Source organism: Arachis duranensis, chromosome 6 (assembly GCF_000817695.3).
Source record: "Arachis duranensis cultivar V14167 chromosome 6, aradu.V14167.gnm2.J7QH, whole genome shotgun sequence".
Taxonomy (NCBI): domain Eukaryota; kingdom Viridiplantae; phylum Streptophyta; class Magnoliopsida; order Fabales; family Fabaceae; genus Arachis; species Arachis duranensis.
In genome coordinates this window covers 93670860-93690882 of record NC_029777.3, presented here as the reverse complement: position 1 = coordinate 93690882, position 20023 = coordinate 93670860, and the positions used below count along the sequence as shown (strand labels likewise).

The 20023-nt window shown below is 33.4% G+C and overlaps 1 protein-coding gene across 1 annotated transcript; it reads right to left on the bottom strand.

Moving 5' to 3' along the window:
• Window positions 1–3088: 3088 nt before the first annotated feature.
• Window positions 3089–5981, bottom strand: LOC107494702 (uncharacterized). The gene is made up of 6 exons (XM_016115736.3): window positions 5552–5981; window positions 4393–4491; window positions 4166–4274; window positions 3993–4064; window positions 3871–3876; window positions 3089–3531 (listed from the first exon to the last, which is right to left on the bottom strand). The coding sequence occupies exons 1-6, from the start codon at window positions 5734–5736 to the stop codon at window positions 3415–3417; spliced, it is 588 nt and encodes a 195-aa protein (XP_015971222.1). The 5' UTR covers window positions 5737–5981; the 3' UTR covers window positions 3089–3414.
• Between the last annotated feature and the right edge of the window lie 14042 nt (window positions 5982–20023).

Below are 20023 nucleotides of genomic sequence, written 5' to 3'. Positions count from 1 at the left end.
AGACTAGGACTTTAAGTATCAAATTAATTAGTCCACTTGACCTTCCTTTGTTTAGTAAAGGTTAACTAAGTGGGATTAAAATCCAATTCTCATCACAATTGATAAGGATAGGACTTCCAGTTCTTATACCTTGCCAAGAGTTTATTTTACAGTTATTTATTTATTTTTATTACTTTAAAAATATACCTGTGCCCATTGCCCAAATTCCAAAAACCCCAATTTTACCTTTTTCATAGCCAATAATAAGAACATACCTCCCTGCAATTCCTTGAGAAGACGACCCGAGGTTTAAATACTCGGTTATCAATTTTAAAAGGGGTTTGTTACTTGTGACAACCAAAACGTTTGTATGAAAGGACTTTTGTTGGTTTAGAAGCTATACTTGCAACGGAAATTTATTCTGAATTCTAAACCACGCAAAAGTTCTCTCATTAGAGAGTTTCATGAATTTGAGATAATAAGTTGAAACAGGAGTGAAACCCTAAACGAATTTTATGTTAGATTTTTGTCTGCCACATCACCAAACTCTATTTAACAGAAAAGAATTCTCCTCATAATTTGACAGATTTATAGCGTTTTTAAATATTTAGAGAGTATAATTGTCGTTAACAAAAATTAAAATTATTATGGTCAACGTTTTGAAAAATTTTGGTAATTTATCTAAGTAATATTATTCCTTTCATTATAGGTATTTAAGGTTTATGAAACAAATTCTAAAATCTAAACACCTATATGCGACAAGTTAGTCAAGTGATAGTTATTTTTAGGTTATTCATTTAGGTAAACCTACACATATTTTGATGTATGGGCTTTTGAATGGTCTCACAAACGATATTTATAATTATAGTTTCGATATATTGATAGTCATGCTAATTTTTCTAACTTCTTTTTCAAATTCTGTTAATTTTCATTTGTATTGTTATAGTTTTTCCTTTTTCTTTTTGAATATGTATATTTGTGATTTAAATATTTAGATTTGGTATACAAAATCTTAATCTTGAATATGTAAACCTTTTTTTCACTTTTTAAATATGCACAAACATAAGGGACACTACTTTAGTATTCTCAAGTCCATTAACAAAAACAAAGTTATAAGAAAAACAAAGTTATATTTGACTATTAGATATTTTTGTTAAATATTTATTTTTTTTTAATTATTTTATTCTTTTAAGATCGTTTTTCTTAGCACCAGAATTTTCTAGGAACTATTTTGGTAATTATTTTTTTGAATAATTTGAAAGGAAAAATACTAAAGAATCATCAGAATTTATTATTTTTTATTATTAATTAGCCATCAATATTTAAAAATATGAGATAAACTGATAAAATATGTTGTTAGATTACTAGATTAATTGTCTTTTTAGAAACTTTTAATGGTATAAAATTGAATTAGAATGAATTAGTAAAACTATAGAATTGAATTAAATTCTACTGTTTAGAATGTTTATCAAATGAATTAAAATTTTATAATAGACAATTTTATCCTTTATTAATATAACATTATATTTAAATAATAAATATATTTATTTATTAAATTATATGAAAAATTTAAAAAATGTATTTTTAACTAAATTTTTTCAACTAAAATTGGTTCGCCTCTTTAAAAAAAATAAAAATTAGATTAATCTAAAAATATTAAATTTTAAACATTATTATTAATTAAAAAATAAATTATTTTTTTATGATTGATTCCAATGACAAACTAATAACAAAAAACAAACGTGAACTATTAAAAACTAACTTGTTGAGTGGTTTAATGACATAAAAAGTAAAAAAAAAAGTTAGTTATTAACAGTAAATTATAGCAACTAATTCATGTTAAATAGAACAAAATTATGCCAATTTTTGCTGGTGCCATGATTGATACAACTTCACTTGAAATATTCAGACATATTGGTAAACGCTTGGTGTCATTAATCTAAGTTAAACATATAAAATTTATGAGTGGATATTTTTTTAGATCTATATAATAGGCCTTTCAAAAAAAATGTATATATATTATATAAAGTGAGTTGAAGGAAAGAGAAGAGAAGAGAATGAAAGTGGTGAGAGAAGAAAAAATGTATGTTAAAATGTGGGAGGCGTTGAGAGAAAATGAGTGAAGAAAATTAAAAAAATAATTAAAATATAAAAACATTCTAAACATTTTAATTTTAAATGAAATCCAATGGAATGAAATTTCAAATGAACATATTTGAATTGGAATTGATTTTGAGATAAAACAATGAAATTGAATTAAATTCCATCTAAACTAATTTAAATATTTTTGTTTCAAACGTTGGAATTGAATTCTAAGATATTTCCAAACACTATGTGTGATTCAAGTGGTAAGAATTGAAATGATAGTATTTTAATTATCTGGAATCAAATTTGCTTGAGAATAACTTTTCAAATTTTGAACCAAACATAAAAATATGATATTTCCATCTTAAAATTCCTAAAAATTATTTATAATTCCCCTAACCACACACACCCTTTAAAAGAATTAAATTAATAACTAAATAATGACCAAATACAATAAATTCTAATAATCTACCAGCATTTTTCATTTGAAAATATTAAAATTACGTATGTTCTGAATATTACTATTTCTTTTAGTCTTTTACAAAATCTTGACAAACAAAAAAAATAGAAACTAAAAATAAAACCCCAAAGAATTGTATTTCTCAACACATTAGGTCGCTGGTACATTAATAGGAATGCAGTCAATGAACACTACCACAGTGCACAGTCTCGTATTATCATCATTTTTCATTTGTGAAGCATGATACCCAACTGGAGGTAATCAGTTCGGATAGAAGACACGGAATGTTTGAATTTGTTTTGAACTCCAAAACTATATAATTCTGAGAATACCTGATAGCAAGAAGTCTTTCTTTTTTTTTTATTTATGTAAAAACAATTCGTGACTCTATCATCAGAACGAGATATTGAAAAATGTGTAATAACATGTTTGGTTTCACGTTTTAAAAGTCCTAAAATCAATAGAGGAAAAGGGTCACTAGCTCATAGAGTTCTAAAGCAAGCAAACAAAGCAAAACACCTAGTATACTCTGGAATAGACTAGAAGGAAGGATGAAAAAGGCCATTGGAAATAATTGATTTTCATACTGTGGCCTATGATTCATCCATGGAGAGTTCTAAATATATGGTATTCAAACCAAAAACAGCTCCAGATATCATGATCAGTAAATACAACTTTGCTTGCTAACATCCATCCCATACAGTGGGAACTGAAAAAAACAACTATTCAGGCTATGCCGTAAACAAAATTAGTTCTCTCGCTAACATCTGAATCCATTCGACAAATTCCAACATCATTTTGATCTAACTAGGAAATACTGACCACTGACAGAATGTCATGCTCTACCCCCTTTCAATTTTCCGATTGCAAGATGTCCTAATCTGCGATTATTAACGCCTCTTCTTGCTTCCTTTTGTGCTGGACTTTGATGGTGTAGCAACCAGATACACAAACAAAACAATGATGGATATCACCGAGATAAGAGATCCATACTTAGCCAGCAACCTCTGCGGACAGTAAAATTAATGACATTAGATAATGAGGTCACACTGTGATGCACCAAAAGAGTGGTTGACAAAGAACAATTCATCAGAATATAAAGAAATATGCATCTGAGGAAAAAAAGTGTAAAAGCATGCATAAACACATCAACTTAGCAGCAGTGCACAACTTATTAAACTATATGATTCTCAACAAAGTTGCATCGGACAAATTTAATCATGGTTGACATATGACATGCATAAAATCAACCAAAATAGGTAGCACTCATGCTAATTCAATGTCATTCGCATCATAAAACAATGTCTAAGACTGCAATTAGATAGAGCACAAATAGTTGTACATACCTTAGCCTGAGAAATCCAGTCCAACCAGATGCGATTACATGCAAACAAAGAGCAAGATGTAAGTCAACAAAAGCAACATTTGGGATCGGTGCATGTATCAATCAGGTATACAAGAGACATACCCATTCAAACTTCTGCTCAGGAGGTCTATCAGCAAGAACATCCAAGGGCAATATGGGAGTTGATAATGCCTCCTTATAGAAAGAAATTATTATTCTTGTTATTATAAATTCATCACTATTACAAGAAAAATCTCAACACATGAAAATAGGCATCACTCTAACATATATTAAACCTGTAAAGCAGCCTTTGTGGGAACACGGAATTTTATGACAGCTGGTTCGCCAGCAAATACTCCCTTTGTATTTGTCTCAAGCTCAAAAGTGTGGGAGAGGATGCCACCACTGAAAAGTGCAAAATTTATTTGCTACACAAAATATAATGAACCAAAATGCAACAAAGCAAACTGCAAGAGATAGCCCAGAGTAGCAAAAAATTTACAGCAAAAAATTCGACACTCACGCATCAAGCTTCTCCCATGACTTTGTGGTGCTACCACTGATTACACTAAATTTATCACTTGGCCAGCCATCATCTGTTAGACTTACATCATATGCAGTCCTTTCAAAGAAAAAAGAAAAGTAATGTAAGTGGCAACGATAAGAAAAAGAAAAATAATGGCAAAAGAGGGATACTAAATAAAATTAGAGACCACAAGATAACTATAACTGTCATATATAAAATGAAATCTTCATCGACTTGTCATTCAAACTCATCCCATGATTGTGACACCTCTCATTAATTATGCTTTACATGAATGGCTTCATGTACCTAAAAGTTCATTCTATATCACTCCTAATGAAATTTAGAAAGCAATCCTGTAAAGATTAAAATACATTCACGGGTATCATTTTGCCAAAATAGATCAGAAAAGTATTGTGTTTGCATAGAGCTCACACTGAAATTCCTCATGTTAATGCACTTCCATTATCCAGTAACAGAAAATCCTATAACAACTTAAAAAATCAGCATAAACTTGCAAGCCTATTACGTTATGTGATAAGCAAAGAGTAAACAGCATAGAAGGTCCTATCTTATTGATTTGGAACCATTGCTATCATAGTCCATTTCGGTAAATGAAACCCCAGACCCATTAAAACAAGGAAGTTTCCTTCGCGTGTTGGTCCTATCTTGCATAAAAAATGCAACAGTTGAAAGCAACAAACCAAGCTCGCACTGTATTTCTCCATATCTTGAATTACAAACATCAACACATCAAATCAAATTTAGGGGTACAATCAGTATATATGCAATTGAAACTCGTATGAAGCCACCAAAAGGTTCAAATTTTCTGTTTTCACAATATTAACTTCACTTGTTGCCCCCTGTCGATCTTTTCCGCAATTAGATCAAAAAATTGAAAACCGATCATCTTTCTTCCACTTAATTACAAAAAATTGCCATTTTATATATAAGTTTCCACGGCATTAAAGAAAATCGAGATCTAGCATAAATCTCTTATCTAATTACACAAATACATGTACAAAAATTTGACAAATCTCAATAACCTAATTGCACCAATCGATCAGAGCATGCATGCGCAGAATAATAATAATAATAATAATAATAATAATAATAATAAAGGAATAGGAAAATGTTAGGGTTGTAGATCGGAGCATACGAGGTTCCTTGGTTATAGATGTCGATGGTGACGGAAACCCTCTCAGCACCGGAATTGATCCTGTTGAGCGTGGCCTTCTTGTGCGCGACGATGAAAGGGACGTCGGAGGAAGCAAGTGAGGAACACACCAACAGCGATGCTATCAGAGCTATAGCGGTGAGTGCCTTCATCATTGGATCCGCCATTGGAGAGAGGATGAGACAGAGATAGAGAAAGAGAGAGGGTCAACGATGGAGAAGATGGATCTTTAGATGCGAAGACTGGTTTATGTGGTTTATATGCAAGGGTCTGTTTGGATCCGGAATTGGAAACCAGTGTCAAATAAAACTAAAACAACGAGGAATAAAAGGGCACTACTAGGGTTAGTGACTTCTTGTAAATTGTAGTATCAAGGAATGCCAACCAAACGCTTCACTGATACATCACCTACACGTTTCCAAAGCGAGGTAATGTAAATTTTGATAAACTTATATTAAAGTAACCTATCATTTCTCTTCATAAAATTTTAAAATATTAACAATCCTATCCAAAAATAAATAATAAAACCAATTTTGTATTAATGAAAGAAAAAAAATTAGGAGTGAACACGGATCGAATTGGATATGACCAAATTTCGATCGGATCCGCACTAAAATCATCGGATCGGATCTAATATTCGCAGTTCTTAAGTTTGGATCCGATCCACACATTTGCAGATCGAATCGGATATCTGATATATACACAAAATACAAAAATATTTTTAAAAGCTTATTTCTATTAATAAAATTTATTTTTCTATTTTTTAAAAATGTTAAATCTTAAAATAATATTAAACATACTTTTCTTAAATAATAAATTAAAATAATATAACATATATGATAATTATTAGTTGAAATAAAACATAAAAAAATATTTGTTTATTTATTTCTTTATTTTTGCGGATATGCGGATCGGATATGCGGATACCAACACAAAATCCACAATCTAATCCGATAGTCTTGCGGATCGGATCCATATCCGTACTTTTCGGATCAAATTCGGATAAATACCGCGGATATGTGGATCGAATCTGATCCATGAACACCCCTAACAATTTGCCCTCAAGTTAGAAGCTGAAGACCTAGCAGCGATTAACGTTGCACACGAAACCTCTATTTTCACCGTATCGAAGTTTTCGGAGACAAGGTTGGGGAGGAAGAGAGCCCGCAGCTGTGGAGAAAAAGGTAGTGAGTGGTTGCGTGCGGCGTACAATGGCGAGGTTGCGGTGGCGTGAGGTCTATAATGGCGAGGTTGCGGCGATGTGCGGCGTAAATCGGCAAGGTTGCGGCGGCGGTCAGCGGAGTATGGCACAGAGCAGCGATTAGTGCGTTGGAGTGGGAAGAATCAGCCCTGAAGTAAGAATGGCTGCCAATCAAGGAGATACATACCACTTGAACGGCATTGTGCATGTTGCCGGATTTATCGATGATGAGGTTAGTTATCAAAATCCATATTTAGTTTATGTTATTGATCTGTTGATGACATTTATATCCTGATGAATATAGTCTAAATTTTAATATGAATATCTAATGAGATCGTAAAGGTCGATAGGTGTGATTGACTGTTAGAATATTGGTGATATTGAAATTTAGTGTTTCATTATTTAGCGAATTTTCAGGTTGTTGGATGATTGCAAAGGATGTTAGACTTAGGTGAACCTAGAGACTTAAAGTCAGAAATTTCGTTCATAATTTATCTATGCTTGTGACGTTAGACTTGTGATATTATAATGAATACATATAACCTGGTCTATTATACATCACTAGCTTCTACCATATTCTTTTTTTACTTTGAATTATATATTTTTTTGTGTATGATGCCCCCGTAATTGTGTTGTTAATATTTCTATTTTATCAGCCAGCTCGATGTGCTAGAAGCGTCTGTAGGTGACAGAAGATGATAATGCATGACCGGGTATTGCCCTACTTAGATCATGCCAATTTATTACATGTTGCAAGGCTGAATGATTATTGGTTTAAGTTTGATGAGCCGCTGATTAGTGCATTTGTGGAGCGATGGCATCCTGAGACCCATAAGTTTCATATACCATTGAAGAGTGCACGATAATTCTACAGGATATTGGTGCAGAATTTACAACCACAAACTAACCGGCAAGTGCACCGAGTCGTACCAAGTAATACTTCAGGTGAATAAGGGTCGATCCCATGAGGATTGATGGATTAAGCAATAATGGTCAAGTGATCTGCTTAGTTAGACAGACAGAAAATGGTGTTTGAGAGTTCAATTGCATTAAACAGTAAATTCAGTAAATCAGAAAGCAAGCAGTAAATTGATGTGAAATATATATGGAGAGAACAGTTAAGACTTCAGAGATATCTATTTTTCTGATTGACTTTTCTTACTAACTATTTTAATCTTGCAAGATTTAATTCATGGCAAACTATATGTGACTAAACCCTAATTCCTTAGACCTTTTTAGTCTCCTCTAAAATTCATCAACCACCAATTCTTTGGTCACTTAATTCCAATTAGAGGGTGAAATTCAATTCTAGTTTATATGCCACAAAAATTCTAATTACCCAAATATAAGAGGATTATATGTCACGTATCCCGTTAAGTCCAGATAATAAGAAATTTAGGAGAATATATTTTCAAGCTGTTGTTCAAGTAAAGAAATTTTCCAAGTTATACAAGAACTCAATTAGAAAGAGGATCATACTTTCGTTCCACCCAAATTCATAAGATAAAGAACGAAAACAATTATTGAATTATAAATCAGTACATGAATTAAAATAGAAAAATAATAATATCAATCCATACAATAGACAGAGCTTCTTACCTTAACAGTGGATGTTTAGTTGCTCATGATTCAGAGAAAAAAACTAGGATTCGTAAAACTATAAATTGCGGAATGAGGTCGAAGAGAAGAAGAGTCCGAAGGGCTGATTCTTTTTCCTTTTATATTTAATCCTAATTAATGTAAAATATAATTTCTAAAACTAAATGATATCTTTTTCTATTTTAAAATAAAAATTAAAGTTTAATCAGAATAAATGGGAGATTGCGTGCTGGGTTTGAGGAGAGTTGGGGGCCACTTGAATCCTTAATAACCCTCGCCCAACATGAGAGTGAGTTGCGCCTTACTTGAGGTGGGCAGTGTTAGTCTTGTGTGCATTGCTTGAACATTGGCGCCTTACTTGAGGTCTTCATGCGCCTAACTTAAAGCAAGTTAGGCGCAGCCTTGGTAGAACTGGTGAAAGACAAGTATGGACTATTATACATCGTTGGAAAGCTCTGGAAGTTATCTTTCCAACGCCAGTAAATCACATCCATTGGACCTTTGTAGCTTGAGTTATTCAGGTTTGAGTGCAGAGAGGTAAGGATTGACAGCATCATTCGCGTTCTTCTTTTTTTCTGCGGAAACTCCATCAAATCCAGCCAAATGCTACCTAAAATAAACAGAATTGCACACGACTCAAAGTAGCATCTATAGTGGCTAAAAGATAATGAATTCTTGATTAAACTCAACAAATTGAATGCAAATTCAGTAGAAAAAGATAGGAAAGATGCTCACGCATCACAACACCAAACTTGAATTGTTGCTTGTCCTCAAGCAACCAAAACTAACATAGGCTTAGGATGTGAATTTGCATGAGAAGCGAGTATTCAATTAAGCTCCTGTCTCTTCTCAAAGTGGGGTTTATACAATGCAATCCTGAATAGTTTTGGCATCTCACTATCATTTGAATTAGAGAAATGTTAGTGTCATTTGGAATTGGAATCCAGATAATATTATGAATTCTCTAATCTGTTTACTTCGAATTAATCCTTGAACACAACAAATTTCCTTTAATTCTCTTTTCTTAGGTGCTTTGCACCTTGAGTCTAACCATGACTTTAAATGTTTTTTCTCAAGCTTCACTTGATACAAAAACACCACAAGCACTTAATTAGGGAACTCTCTTTAGGTTTTGATTTTTCTTTCAGTTATTCCCAGACAGTGGTGCTCAAAGCCTTTGGCATACTCTGTTAAATACACTTGATCTCGACTCTTAGTGCTCTGTCTCAAGGATTACTTGACACAATTACACCACAAGCATATGACTAGGGAAACAATTCTTTGAGCTTTTAATCATGTCTGACCTTCCTAGTCATTGATGCTCAGAGCCTTGGACCTTGCTTTTATTTTTCTTTTGCTGTTTCTTTTGCTTCAAGGATTAAGCTTTTGTTTAATTCAGAGAATTCATAATAATTCTCTAAATTCCTATTCCTTATGCACCAACATCCTTTGATTCAAATTCAACTATGTACTGTTCATATCATGCATTCAGAATCACAAATAATAACACCACATTTAAGTAAATAAGACTACTCTTAAATATAAACTCAATTTCTCATGCAATACATCATTTGTTTTTTTTTCTTTTTAGATTCAAGCTTAGTAAGCGGTACATGAGACAAAAAAACTTTTTAAACTAAAAGCAAATAACAGAATGAAACTAAATCTAAGAACTGAAAGTACTAAAGATCATCCAGGCAATAAAAGCAAAAGAAAACAGAAGACAACAAAATAAGAATAGAAGGGGAAATAGAATGAAAGGAACTCAACCACCTCAATTATGCTGGTGGTCATCTCATTCCTCCGGCTGTGCTCCTCCATACAACACCAAACTTGAATTGTTGCTTGTCCTCAAGCAACCAATACTAACATAGGCTTAGCATGTGAATTTGCATGAGAAGCGAGTATTCAATTAAGCTCCTGTCTCTTCTCAAAGTGGGGTTTATACAATGCAATCCTGAATAGTTTTGGCATCTCACTATCATTTGAATTAGAGGAATGTCACTGTCATTTGGAATTGGAATCCAGATAATATTATGAATTCTCTAATCTGTTTACTTCGAATTAATCCTTGAACACAGCAAATTTTCTTTAATTCTCTTTTCTTAGGTGCTTTGCACCTTGAGCCTAACCGTGATTTTAAATGTTTTGTCTCAAGCTTCACTTGATACAAAAATACCACAAGCACTTAACTGGGGAACTCTCTTTAGGTTTTGATTTTTCTTTCAGTTACTCCCAGACAGTGGTGCTCAAAGCCTTTGGCATACTCTGTTAAATACACTTGATCTCGACTCTTAGTGCTCTGTCTCAAGGATTACTTGACACAATTACACCACAAGCATATGACTAGGGAAACAATTCTTTGAGCTTTTAATCATGTCTGACCTTCCTAGTCATTGATGCTCAGAGTCTTGGACCTTGCTTTTATTTTTCTTTTGCTGTTTCTTTTGCTTCAAGGATTAAGCTTTTGTTTAATTCAGAGAATTCATAATAGTTCTCTAAATTCCTATTCCTTATGCACCAACATCCTTTGATTCAAATTCAACTATGCATTGTTCATATCATGAATTTAGAATCACAAATAATAACACCACATTTAAGTAAATAAGACTACTCTTAAATAGAAACTCAATTTCTCATGCAATACATCACTTCTTTTCTTTCTTTTTTTTTAGATTCAAGCTCAGTGAGCGGTACATGACAAAAAATTTTTTTAACTAAAAGCAAATAACAGAATGAAACTAAATCTAAGAACTGAAAGTACTAAAGATCATGTAGACAATAAAAGCAACAGAAAAAAGAAGACAACAAAATAAGAATGGAAGGAGAATAGAATGAAAGAAACTTAACCACCTCAGTTATGTTGGTGGCCATCTCAATCCTCCAACTGTGCTCCTCCAACACCAAACTTAAAAATTTGCTTGTCCCCAAGCAAAGAAAAACTCAAGGGTGTCAAAAAATTTTTTTAATTGCTCCTGTTCCTATTCTAATCACTCTGCATGACCAAGACAAATGTAAAACAAGAAAAATTCTAAAAAAAAGTGAGATAAAATAATTTAAAACCAAAGCTAAAATAACTATCATGCTAAAGTAAAAATAACTATAAAATTAAGACTAAAGTAACTACAAAACCAAGGATACTAGTAGTTGGGTTGCCTCCTAACAAGCACTTCTTTAATGTCACTAGCTTGACACTTGATTGTTGAATTTTCTTCCTCTTCTTCTAGTTGGTTGAAAGAAATGTCTCCAAGGGGGGAGATGTGAAAATTACTGCCCCCTGATATAAATTCCTCCTAACAAGCTTTCTTGTATTGTGATTAACTTGATTCACCTTGCTTGTTGGGGTAGAGGTTGGATTGTTTTTTGCCGACCTTCTCTTTTTCATGGATATTTTCTTCTGTTTCTTGGTCCCAATCCCCTGTTTAGTACTTTCCATCGTTGTCTTCATTTCTTTGATTTCAAAACATGGGTGTTGTGTGATGGTTGGAGTGTACCCTTCATCAAGAACTTCTTGAATTGGTGGTTCAATAAACTCACCCTCTATGCCACTCTATGCTTCATTGGAGTGTAGATTTTCATAATTGTTTCCATCCCTTACAACCTCCTTTGTTTGTGCATCTTCCTTCTTTGTTTGTGCATCTTCCTCTTCTTTCATGTGTAAGGGTGGAAAGTTCTCTAATTCATTGAAGTATGAACTCCTTTCATTGATTTTCTCACTTTCTTCCATAGGATCTTACATTATATCTCTTGGGAAGAAATTTTCTTGTTCCTCTTTCTGGGATTTAATAATCATCTGCACATATTTCTCTACATTTTTGACACTCATCCTCATATCATGTATGCATTCTTTCATGAGAAGCTCAAGAGCTGAAGGTTCTTGATATGAATAAGGAGGTGGTGGCTCTTGATATGAATAAGAAGGAGATGATGGTTCTTGATAAGAGTAAAAAGAGGATGGTTCTTGGTATGAATAGGCAGATGATGGCTCTTGATATGGGTATAAAGATGATGGTTCTTGATATGGATAGGGAGGTGGTGGTTCTTGGTATGAATATGAAGATGGTAGTTCTTGATAGTTAGAACATAGAACACTGAAGTTTCTTTGGTTTTGACTTTGCTAACCAAAACTTAGGTAGTTACTCCATCCATAATAATATAGATCACTACTTGGGTCTGAGTAGTAACCCATATGATCTCTCTCCATTATTTTTTCTTAGCACAAAACACCAAATAGAATTAAACACATCATGTGGTAAATAGGCAAGCAAAGAAGAAAGAACAGAAAGAAAAATAAAAATAAATAAAAAAAATAAAAATAAAAGAAAATATAAAAGAAAATAAAAATAAAAGAAAATAAAATAAACAAAATAAACTGAAAAATTAAGAAAATAAAATAACTAATAAGCAAAAAGGAGTATAAAATTCAAATTCAATGAGTAAAATAACTAGGAAGAATAAAAACAACTAAAGGGACACCAAACTTAATTTCAGAAATTAAGAAAAAAATTTAAATAAAATAAATCAAAATATTTTTTTTAATTTTAAAGAAATAAGTTAAATGAAATTAAAGCAAAAACGCCTAATCTAAGAAATCAAACAACCAGTAGTTGTCAATCACAGTCAACCCCGACAACGGCGCCAAAAACTTGGTGCGAAATTTACAACCACAAACTAACCGGCAAGTGCACCGGGTCGTACCAAGTAATACCTCAGGTGAATGAGGGTCGATCCCACGAGGATTGATGGATTAAGCAACAATGGTCTAGTGATTTGCTTAGTTAGACAGACAAAAAATGGTGTTTGAGAGTTCATTTGCATTAAACAGAAAATTCAGTAAATCAGAAAGCAAGCAGTAAATTGATGTGAAATATATATGGAGAGAATAGTTAAGGCTTCAGAGATATCTATTTTCCTGATTGACTTTTCTTACTAACTATTTTAATCATGCAAGATTTAATTCATGGCAAACTATATGTGACTAAACCCTAATTCCTTAGACCTTTTTAGTCTCCTCTAAAATTTATCAACCACTAATTCCTTGGTCACTTGATTCCAATTAGAGGGTGAAGTTCAATTCTAGTTTATATGCCACAAAAATTCTAATTACCCAAATATAAGAGGATTATATGTCACGTATCCCGTTAAGTCCAGATAATTAGAAATTTAGGAGAATATATTTTCAAGCTGTTGTTCAAGTAAAGAGCTTTTCCAAGTTATACAAGAACTCAATTAGAAAGAGGGTCATACTTCCGTTCCACCCAAATTCATAAGATAAAGAACGAAAATAATTCTTGAATTATAAATAAGTACATGAATTAAAATAGAAAAATAATAGTATCAATCCATACAATAGACAGAGCTTTTTACCTTAACAGTGGAGGTTTAGTTGCTCATGGTTCAGAGAAAAAAACTAGGATTCGTAAAACTGTAAATTGCAGAATGAGGTCAAAGAGAAGAAGAGTGCGAAGGGATGATTCTTTTCCCTTTTATATCTAATCCTAATTAATATAAAATATAATTTCTAAAACTAAATAATATCTTTTTTCTATTTTAAAATCAAAATTAAATTTTAATCAGAATAAATGGGAGATTGCGTGCTGGGTTTGAGGAGAGTTGGGAGCCACTTGAATCCTTAATAACCCACGCCCAACGTGAGAGTGAGTTGCGCCTTACTTGAGGTGGGCAGTGTTAGTCTTATGTTCATTGCTTGAACATTGGCGCCTTACTTGAGGTCTTCATGCGCCTAACTTGAAGTGAAGGGGCATTACTTGCGTGTTGTTGTTAATGTCTTACGCCTAAGTTGAGAAATCTCATGTTAGGCGCAACCTTGGTAGAACCGGTGGAAGAGAAGTATGGACTATTATACATCGTTGGAAAGCTCTGAAAGTTATCTTTCCAACACCACTAAAATCATGTCCATTGGACCTCTGTAGCTTGAGTTATTTAGGTTTGAGTGCAGAGAGGTTAGGATTGACAGCATCATTCGCCTTCTTTTTTTTTCTGCTGAAACTCCATCAAATCCAGCCAAATGCTACCTAAAATAAACAGAATTGCACACGACTCAAAGTAGCATCTATAGTGGCTAAAAGATAATGAATTCTTGATTAAACTCAACAAATTGAATGCAAATTCACTAGGAAAAGATAGGAAAGATGCTCACGCATTAGATATCGCATACCAATTTGGTCTCCCTATTGATGGACATGCAGTAAATGGATGTCTGAGCGACTTTGAGCAGTTGATGAAGAAGGAAAGTGGGTATGGTTTGGAGAGTTATTCGATGATCTTCCACCAGATGATTGCATCGATGAGTTCACAGTTTCTTTTTTGTGGTTCAAGGACAAGTTCAAAGTCTTACCTACCAATGAATCGGAGGCAGCGATTCAGATTTATGCATGTGGTTACATTATGATGTTCTTGTCCATGACACTTTTCAGGGACAAGTCTGGTTCTAGGGTTCACTTATGGTGGCTTCCGTATGCTGCGGACCTCGACGAGATCGGCACGTATAGCTGGGGTTCGGCTACTTTGGCGTGGTTCCATCTTGCGCAATCGTCATCAGTAAAGTACCTCCACAATTTCCATATAAATGAGCAACATCGATAGATTCAGTGGCTTGCAATACTTGAAGACCTCAATATACGGAGGAAACGTCCAAAACAATCGATGAAAAAAAAACCCTCGTTCCATTGACCATATTACTTGCCCTAACTGGTGAAGTACGCAACATTGCTATAGTGCCAGGCATATATATCTGAACCCCGATGATCCACCTTGGAATTAGGTTGTAAGATTCCTCTTAATCTCTATATATTTGAGCAATCGTCTTTTGCTTAACCATCCATACCTTTTTGTAACTGGGCTTGAAACCAAATTTTGATGAGACCGCATTCTTTAATACTTTAACTGAGATCGATGCATCCGCCATGACCAGTGATAGAATTGATGCACAGATAACATGATAATCGAGTTTTCTATGATCAGTGGATATCTTTATTGCAACACACATCTACAGCCCATTATAATTTCTAACTTCCCTATAGCCTTTCCTTTGTCGCATAGTCATGCGTATCAACCAATTACATCCATTCTCGCAATGAACATACTTTCCATGATACTTCAATTGATCGGACTCAAATACTTTATACTCAACATCACGACGAATATTATAACTCTTCACTGTCAGTACAACTTTTTCTTTGCTTTTAAACTGCTGACCAATTTGAAACTCGTCTATGCCAAACATACCAGGCCCGTCTCTGTGAATAGTAGGTAGTTGGTGATCTGAAAATGTAGATCGATTCATTGCCTCAAGATCCAAATTAGAGAAGTGTAGAGGGTACTATTGTGTCTGAGAGCTTGATTAGGCTTGTGCTCTCCCGATACGTATTGTGTCTTCCTCGCTATCACTATTATCACCAATAATGGGCAATTCCAAATTTGAACCATTATCGTCTATAGCCTCTGCAATTGGATCTTTATCTCTGATATCCATGAATGTCGGTGCACCGTCCAATACAGGTGCTGCTCTCATTACAACTACAAGCTCTTCAAAGGCACATCACCCAAGTCATTTGCATTATATGCCTGAATGGACATATCTGCTATAAATGATGGAGACAAAACATAGGCAGTAACCTGTTGACCCACTGGAATGACTCTAGAACTCCCTTCTATCACGCTGGTTGGTGGATTTGGAGCAGATCCACCAGAGCTACCCTCTACATCAATCATTCTTGCAAATAACTCCATAGTATCCAAATCTAAAAATCTTACTTGACTGTGAAATATAACACACATGTTGTTATCACTAAGCATCTCATACTTTCCAAAAACTTAACATAACATTGCCTTAGTGAGATAGGAATATGAAAAAACACTTGCTTTACATGTTTTTTCGCACTTTTCTAACTTCTATAATATACTATTCTGTAAATCCATCAAACTCGTTGACGAATTCACAAACACACCAATCTACTTTTTACTAGAGAACGTAACACCCTGACTTGTGTTATCATCAATTTTTTCTCGATAATGAACAAGCAAAAACACACTCTCATTCATCTCTCTCAAACTCAATAAACTTCATGTTTAAGATGTTTACACCATTCTCGTGTATTTATAGGCTCAGAGTCTTCATAAATCATCCTGGGGTTTTAAGCTTTATCAAGTTGAATGTAAATCGTGGCTAGGTCTTGAGGATTTGCCAAGTTGAACATAAATCGTGACTCCTTCCTAAGGGTTAGGAGTTGCACATAAATCATGCCAGTCTCTTATGGTTTAGCCATGTATCATGTAAAGCCTCCCACCCTGGAATGATTTACTCACAAATTGGTAAAGTTGGCCACCCTGGGACAATTTACATGTTATTTTTCAAAAGTCATTCATGCATAAATCATCTTAGGGTATAGTGATTAATATATTATATAAACAACAAGGCCCTGAGACGATTTATATAATATTAGGAATAGGGTATTTACGTTTTAAAAATTGCTTTAGAAAAATCAAGTAATTTTGGAAGTGGTTTATTTTATTTAAGTAAAAAAGCCTAAAATTTATAGTTTGAAATTTCACTAATTAACCACTCTTATGACAATTTATATTTCAATATCACATATTTATATTTATAATGAAATTTTTAAAATATTATACTTAAATTTGACTAAAATTTGGAGTAAATGGTCAAATTAATCTTTGAAAGATCACAAGATCTCCAAAGTAGTTCGTAAAAGTTTTTTTAATCAAATACATCCTTAAAAGATGTAAAGTTAGTCGTGTTAGTCATTCCGTCACCTTCCTGTTAACAGCGTTAATAAAAACTTATAGCTCAGCACATAAAATGATGTCGTTTTAACTTATGGAGAGCTGAATGCATCAAAATGATGCAAGTTAAATCTCAAAGTAATCCCTAAACTTATAATCGAGTCTCGAACTCATCCCTGCACTTAAAATTACCCCAAATATGTCTCTAAACTTAACATCGGTTCTCTTGGGGTATATTCTGGAGAATATTCGCAAAATGAGCGATGACGTGTGTTGAAGTTTGCCACAGTGGATAACAACTATATTACATGGCACATACAAGGTTTTAACTCAATTTGGTCCCTATTATTATGTTAAAAATTCTAAACCCCAAATTATCTTCACCAAAGTCTCTTTCTCACTCTCTTCTTCTTGCTCCATTCTCTACTTTCAGTCTTCCAAATCCAATCATTAGCAATAACAACAACATCATCAAAAAAGACCAAAGATTATTGTTGTTTTAGGGTTATGACAATCACAAAAAATCCAACAACAATAAAGAAAAGATCAATTAATCTAATCAGCAAACATCATCAACCTAAACAGCAATAATCACAAAAAATAACAACATAAAAAATCAGCATCAATTAAAAAAAAATCAATCATTACAACTGCATTAAAACAGAATCAGCAACAACAATCACCTAAAATATTAAACAATAATGAATTAACACCTAAAAAAATATCTTAAAACTCACCTTGGCCGCCGCACGCAGAAAGCGAGAACTGGGCTAGAGAAGAGAAAAGGGAAGCAGAAGAAGACAGAGAGGAGACAAGAGAAGAGTGTAGACGATGAGCAGATTGAGCGATGCCATGTACGTAATCGGGCAGAAAAGCTCCTCGGGACAGCATCATCTCTCTTCCGTCGGAGTCGTGGAGGTCACTGAAACAAAGCGCGGCAGAGCTTCAGGCGAAAATCGATGTAGCAGAGGGGAGGAGGGCAATGCAAAGGAAACATAACGAGACCCAGGACAACAGTGAACTTGTGAGGTCAGAGTGGAGGAGGAGATAGCAACGACGACCGGTAGATCTTTAAATGTCATCGCAATGCCATACCATCAACCAAGGAGCAGCGCTTAAGTTCATCTGAAGCGGAGGGATGTGATACCGGGTTGCAACTAAGGTCTCATCTGATTGGGTGTATTTTCGGGTCAGGTCATTGTTGACCTAATCCATTAGGGTTTTTTATAAATACAAAATGATGTCGTTTCAGTGCCAACGTGAAAGGAATCAGCTCAGCTCAACTTTTCGATGACAAATGATAGGTGGAAAGTGCTTCGGGGATGACCGATATTAAGTTCAGCGTCATATTTGAGGCAATTTTAAGTTTAGGGATGACTTTGAGACTCGATTACAAGTTCAGAGACCACTTTGAGATTTAACTCAAATGGTGCCATATCACTTGGTTTCCAACTCCTCACGCTCTCAATCTCACTTCACTTCTCTCTCACTAAAAGAAAAAAGACTGTTTCACCTAGTAGAAAGTATCCAGTAAAAAAGGAAGAGAGGTAAGGCGGTGGTGAAAGAGATGTCGAGGCAAGTTAGTGGTGAAGGCAGAACAGAACACGACAACAGCGAACAGAATTCACAATAACAATGGCGATTCTGTCACCTTCATTGGCTCTATCACCTTCGTGATTATCCCTTTCTCCATTCCTTCTTCTTGCTTAGCATATCGCCATATCGGCTATCCTCGTACCCGCCTCCAACTTCTTATCTTCCACTCCCTTTCTTTTTCTCTTGTGATTCTCTACTCTTTTTCTTTCATCTTTTATTTTTTTTTCTTTTTACTATTGCTAATTTGCTTTGTGCGGGTGTTAAGTGTTCAACCCATAATTGGAATTACAGTTAACCAATATAATTATAATTTTTTTTGTTTTACTTTCAGGTCTTTATATTATATTGTAGGTTAGATATTAGAGAGTTTGGAGCATAGTTATAGTGTGACCTTTTTTTATTTGGTCTTTAGTTGTAGTGTGAGCTTAAATTTATACTCAGTAAAAATAGTAAAATATGATTTTGATTAATCTACTATTATTAGTTATAATGGATCCATAAATAAAAGATGTTTTTTTTCCTTAGATTGACGCTTATAATTTATATAATTATATTTTTGTAAAAGTTAAATAAAAACATTAAAGGATTGTTGACATGAATTTTCAATCGATAAATTTATTTAAAAGTAAAATAAAAATTTTAAGTGATAGAAATTATTTTTGTTGATTGTGAAAAACCTTTATTTTTATCTTCAATTATTTTATAAATGATATGATAAGGTATAATGAAACGTGGTTGTGAATAAAGAAGGATGAGGAGAAGGGAGAAGATGATAGTGTGTAGTAGCAGTTGTGTTGTGGTGGTTTTCAATAAAAGAGTAGGAAGGGATGATGGTAGTACTATTATGGTGGTGCAGGTGAGGAGATGGAGAGTGAAGAGGAAGGAGAAGAATGAAAATGATGATTGAATTTTTTAACTGGATTGAGATTTTAAATAGGACTAATTTGATTTAATTTTATAAATATATCAGGTCAGTATATGATGAGTAATACTAAGTGTTTGATGTGCTATTATTTAATGGGTTAACTCAACAATTATTAATGATATCACTTATAAAAATGACAGAAGAATTAACGTGATAATTTGATTAAAAAATTATTTAAAGACTAATTTGGAGATCAAGTAATCATTTAGGGATTAATTTAATAATTTACTCATTTTATAATTAAATCTTACAAATAATATAATTAAGTTAAATTTTTATTTATTATTAAAATACAAATAAAAATATAAAAATATAATTGTAATGACCATTTATATTCATAATTAATTTGATTATTATAATAATTTATTAT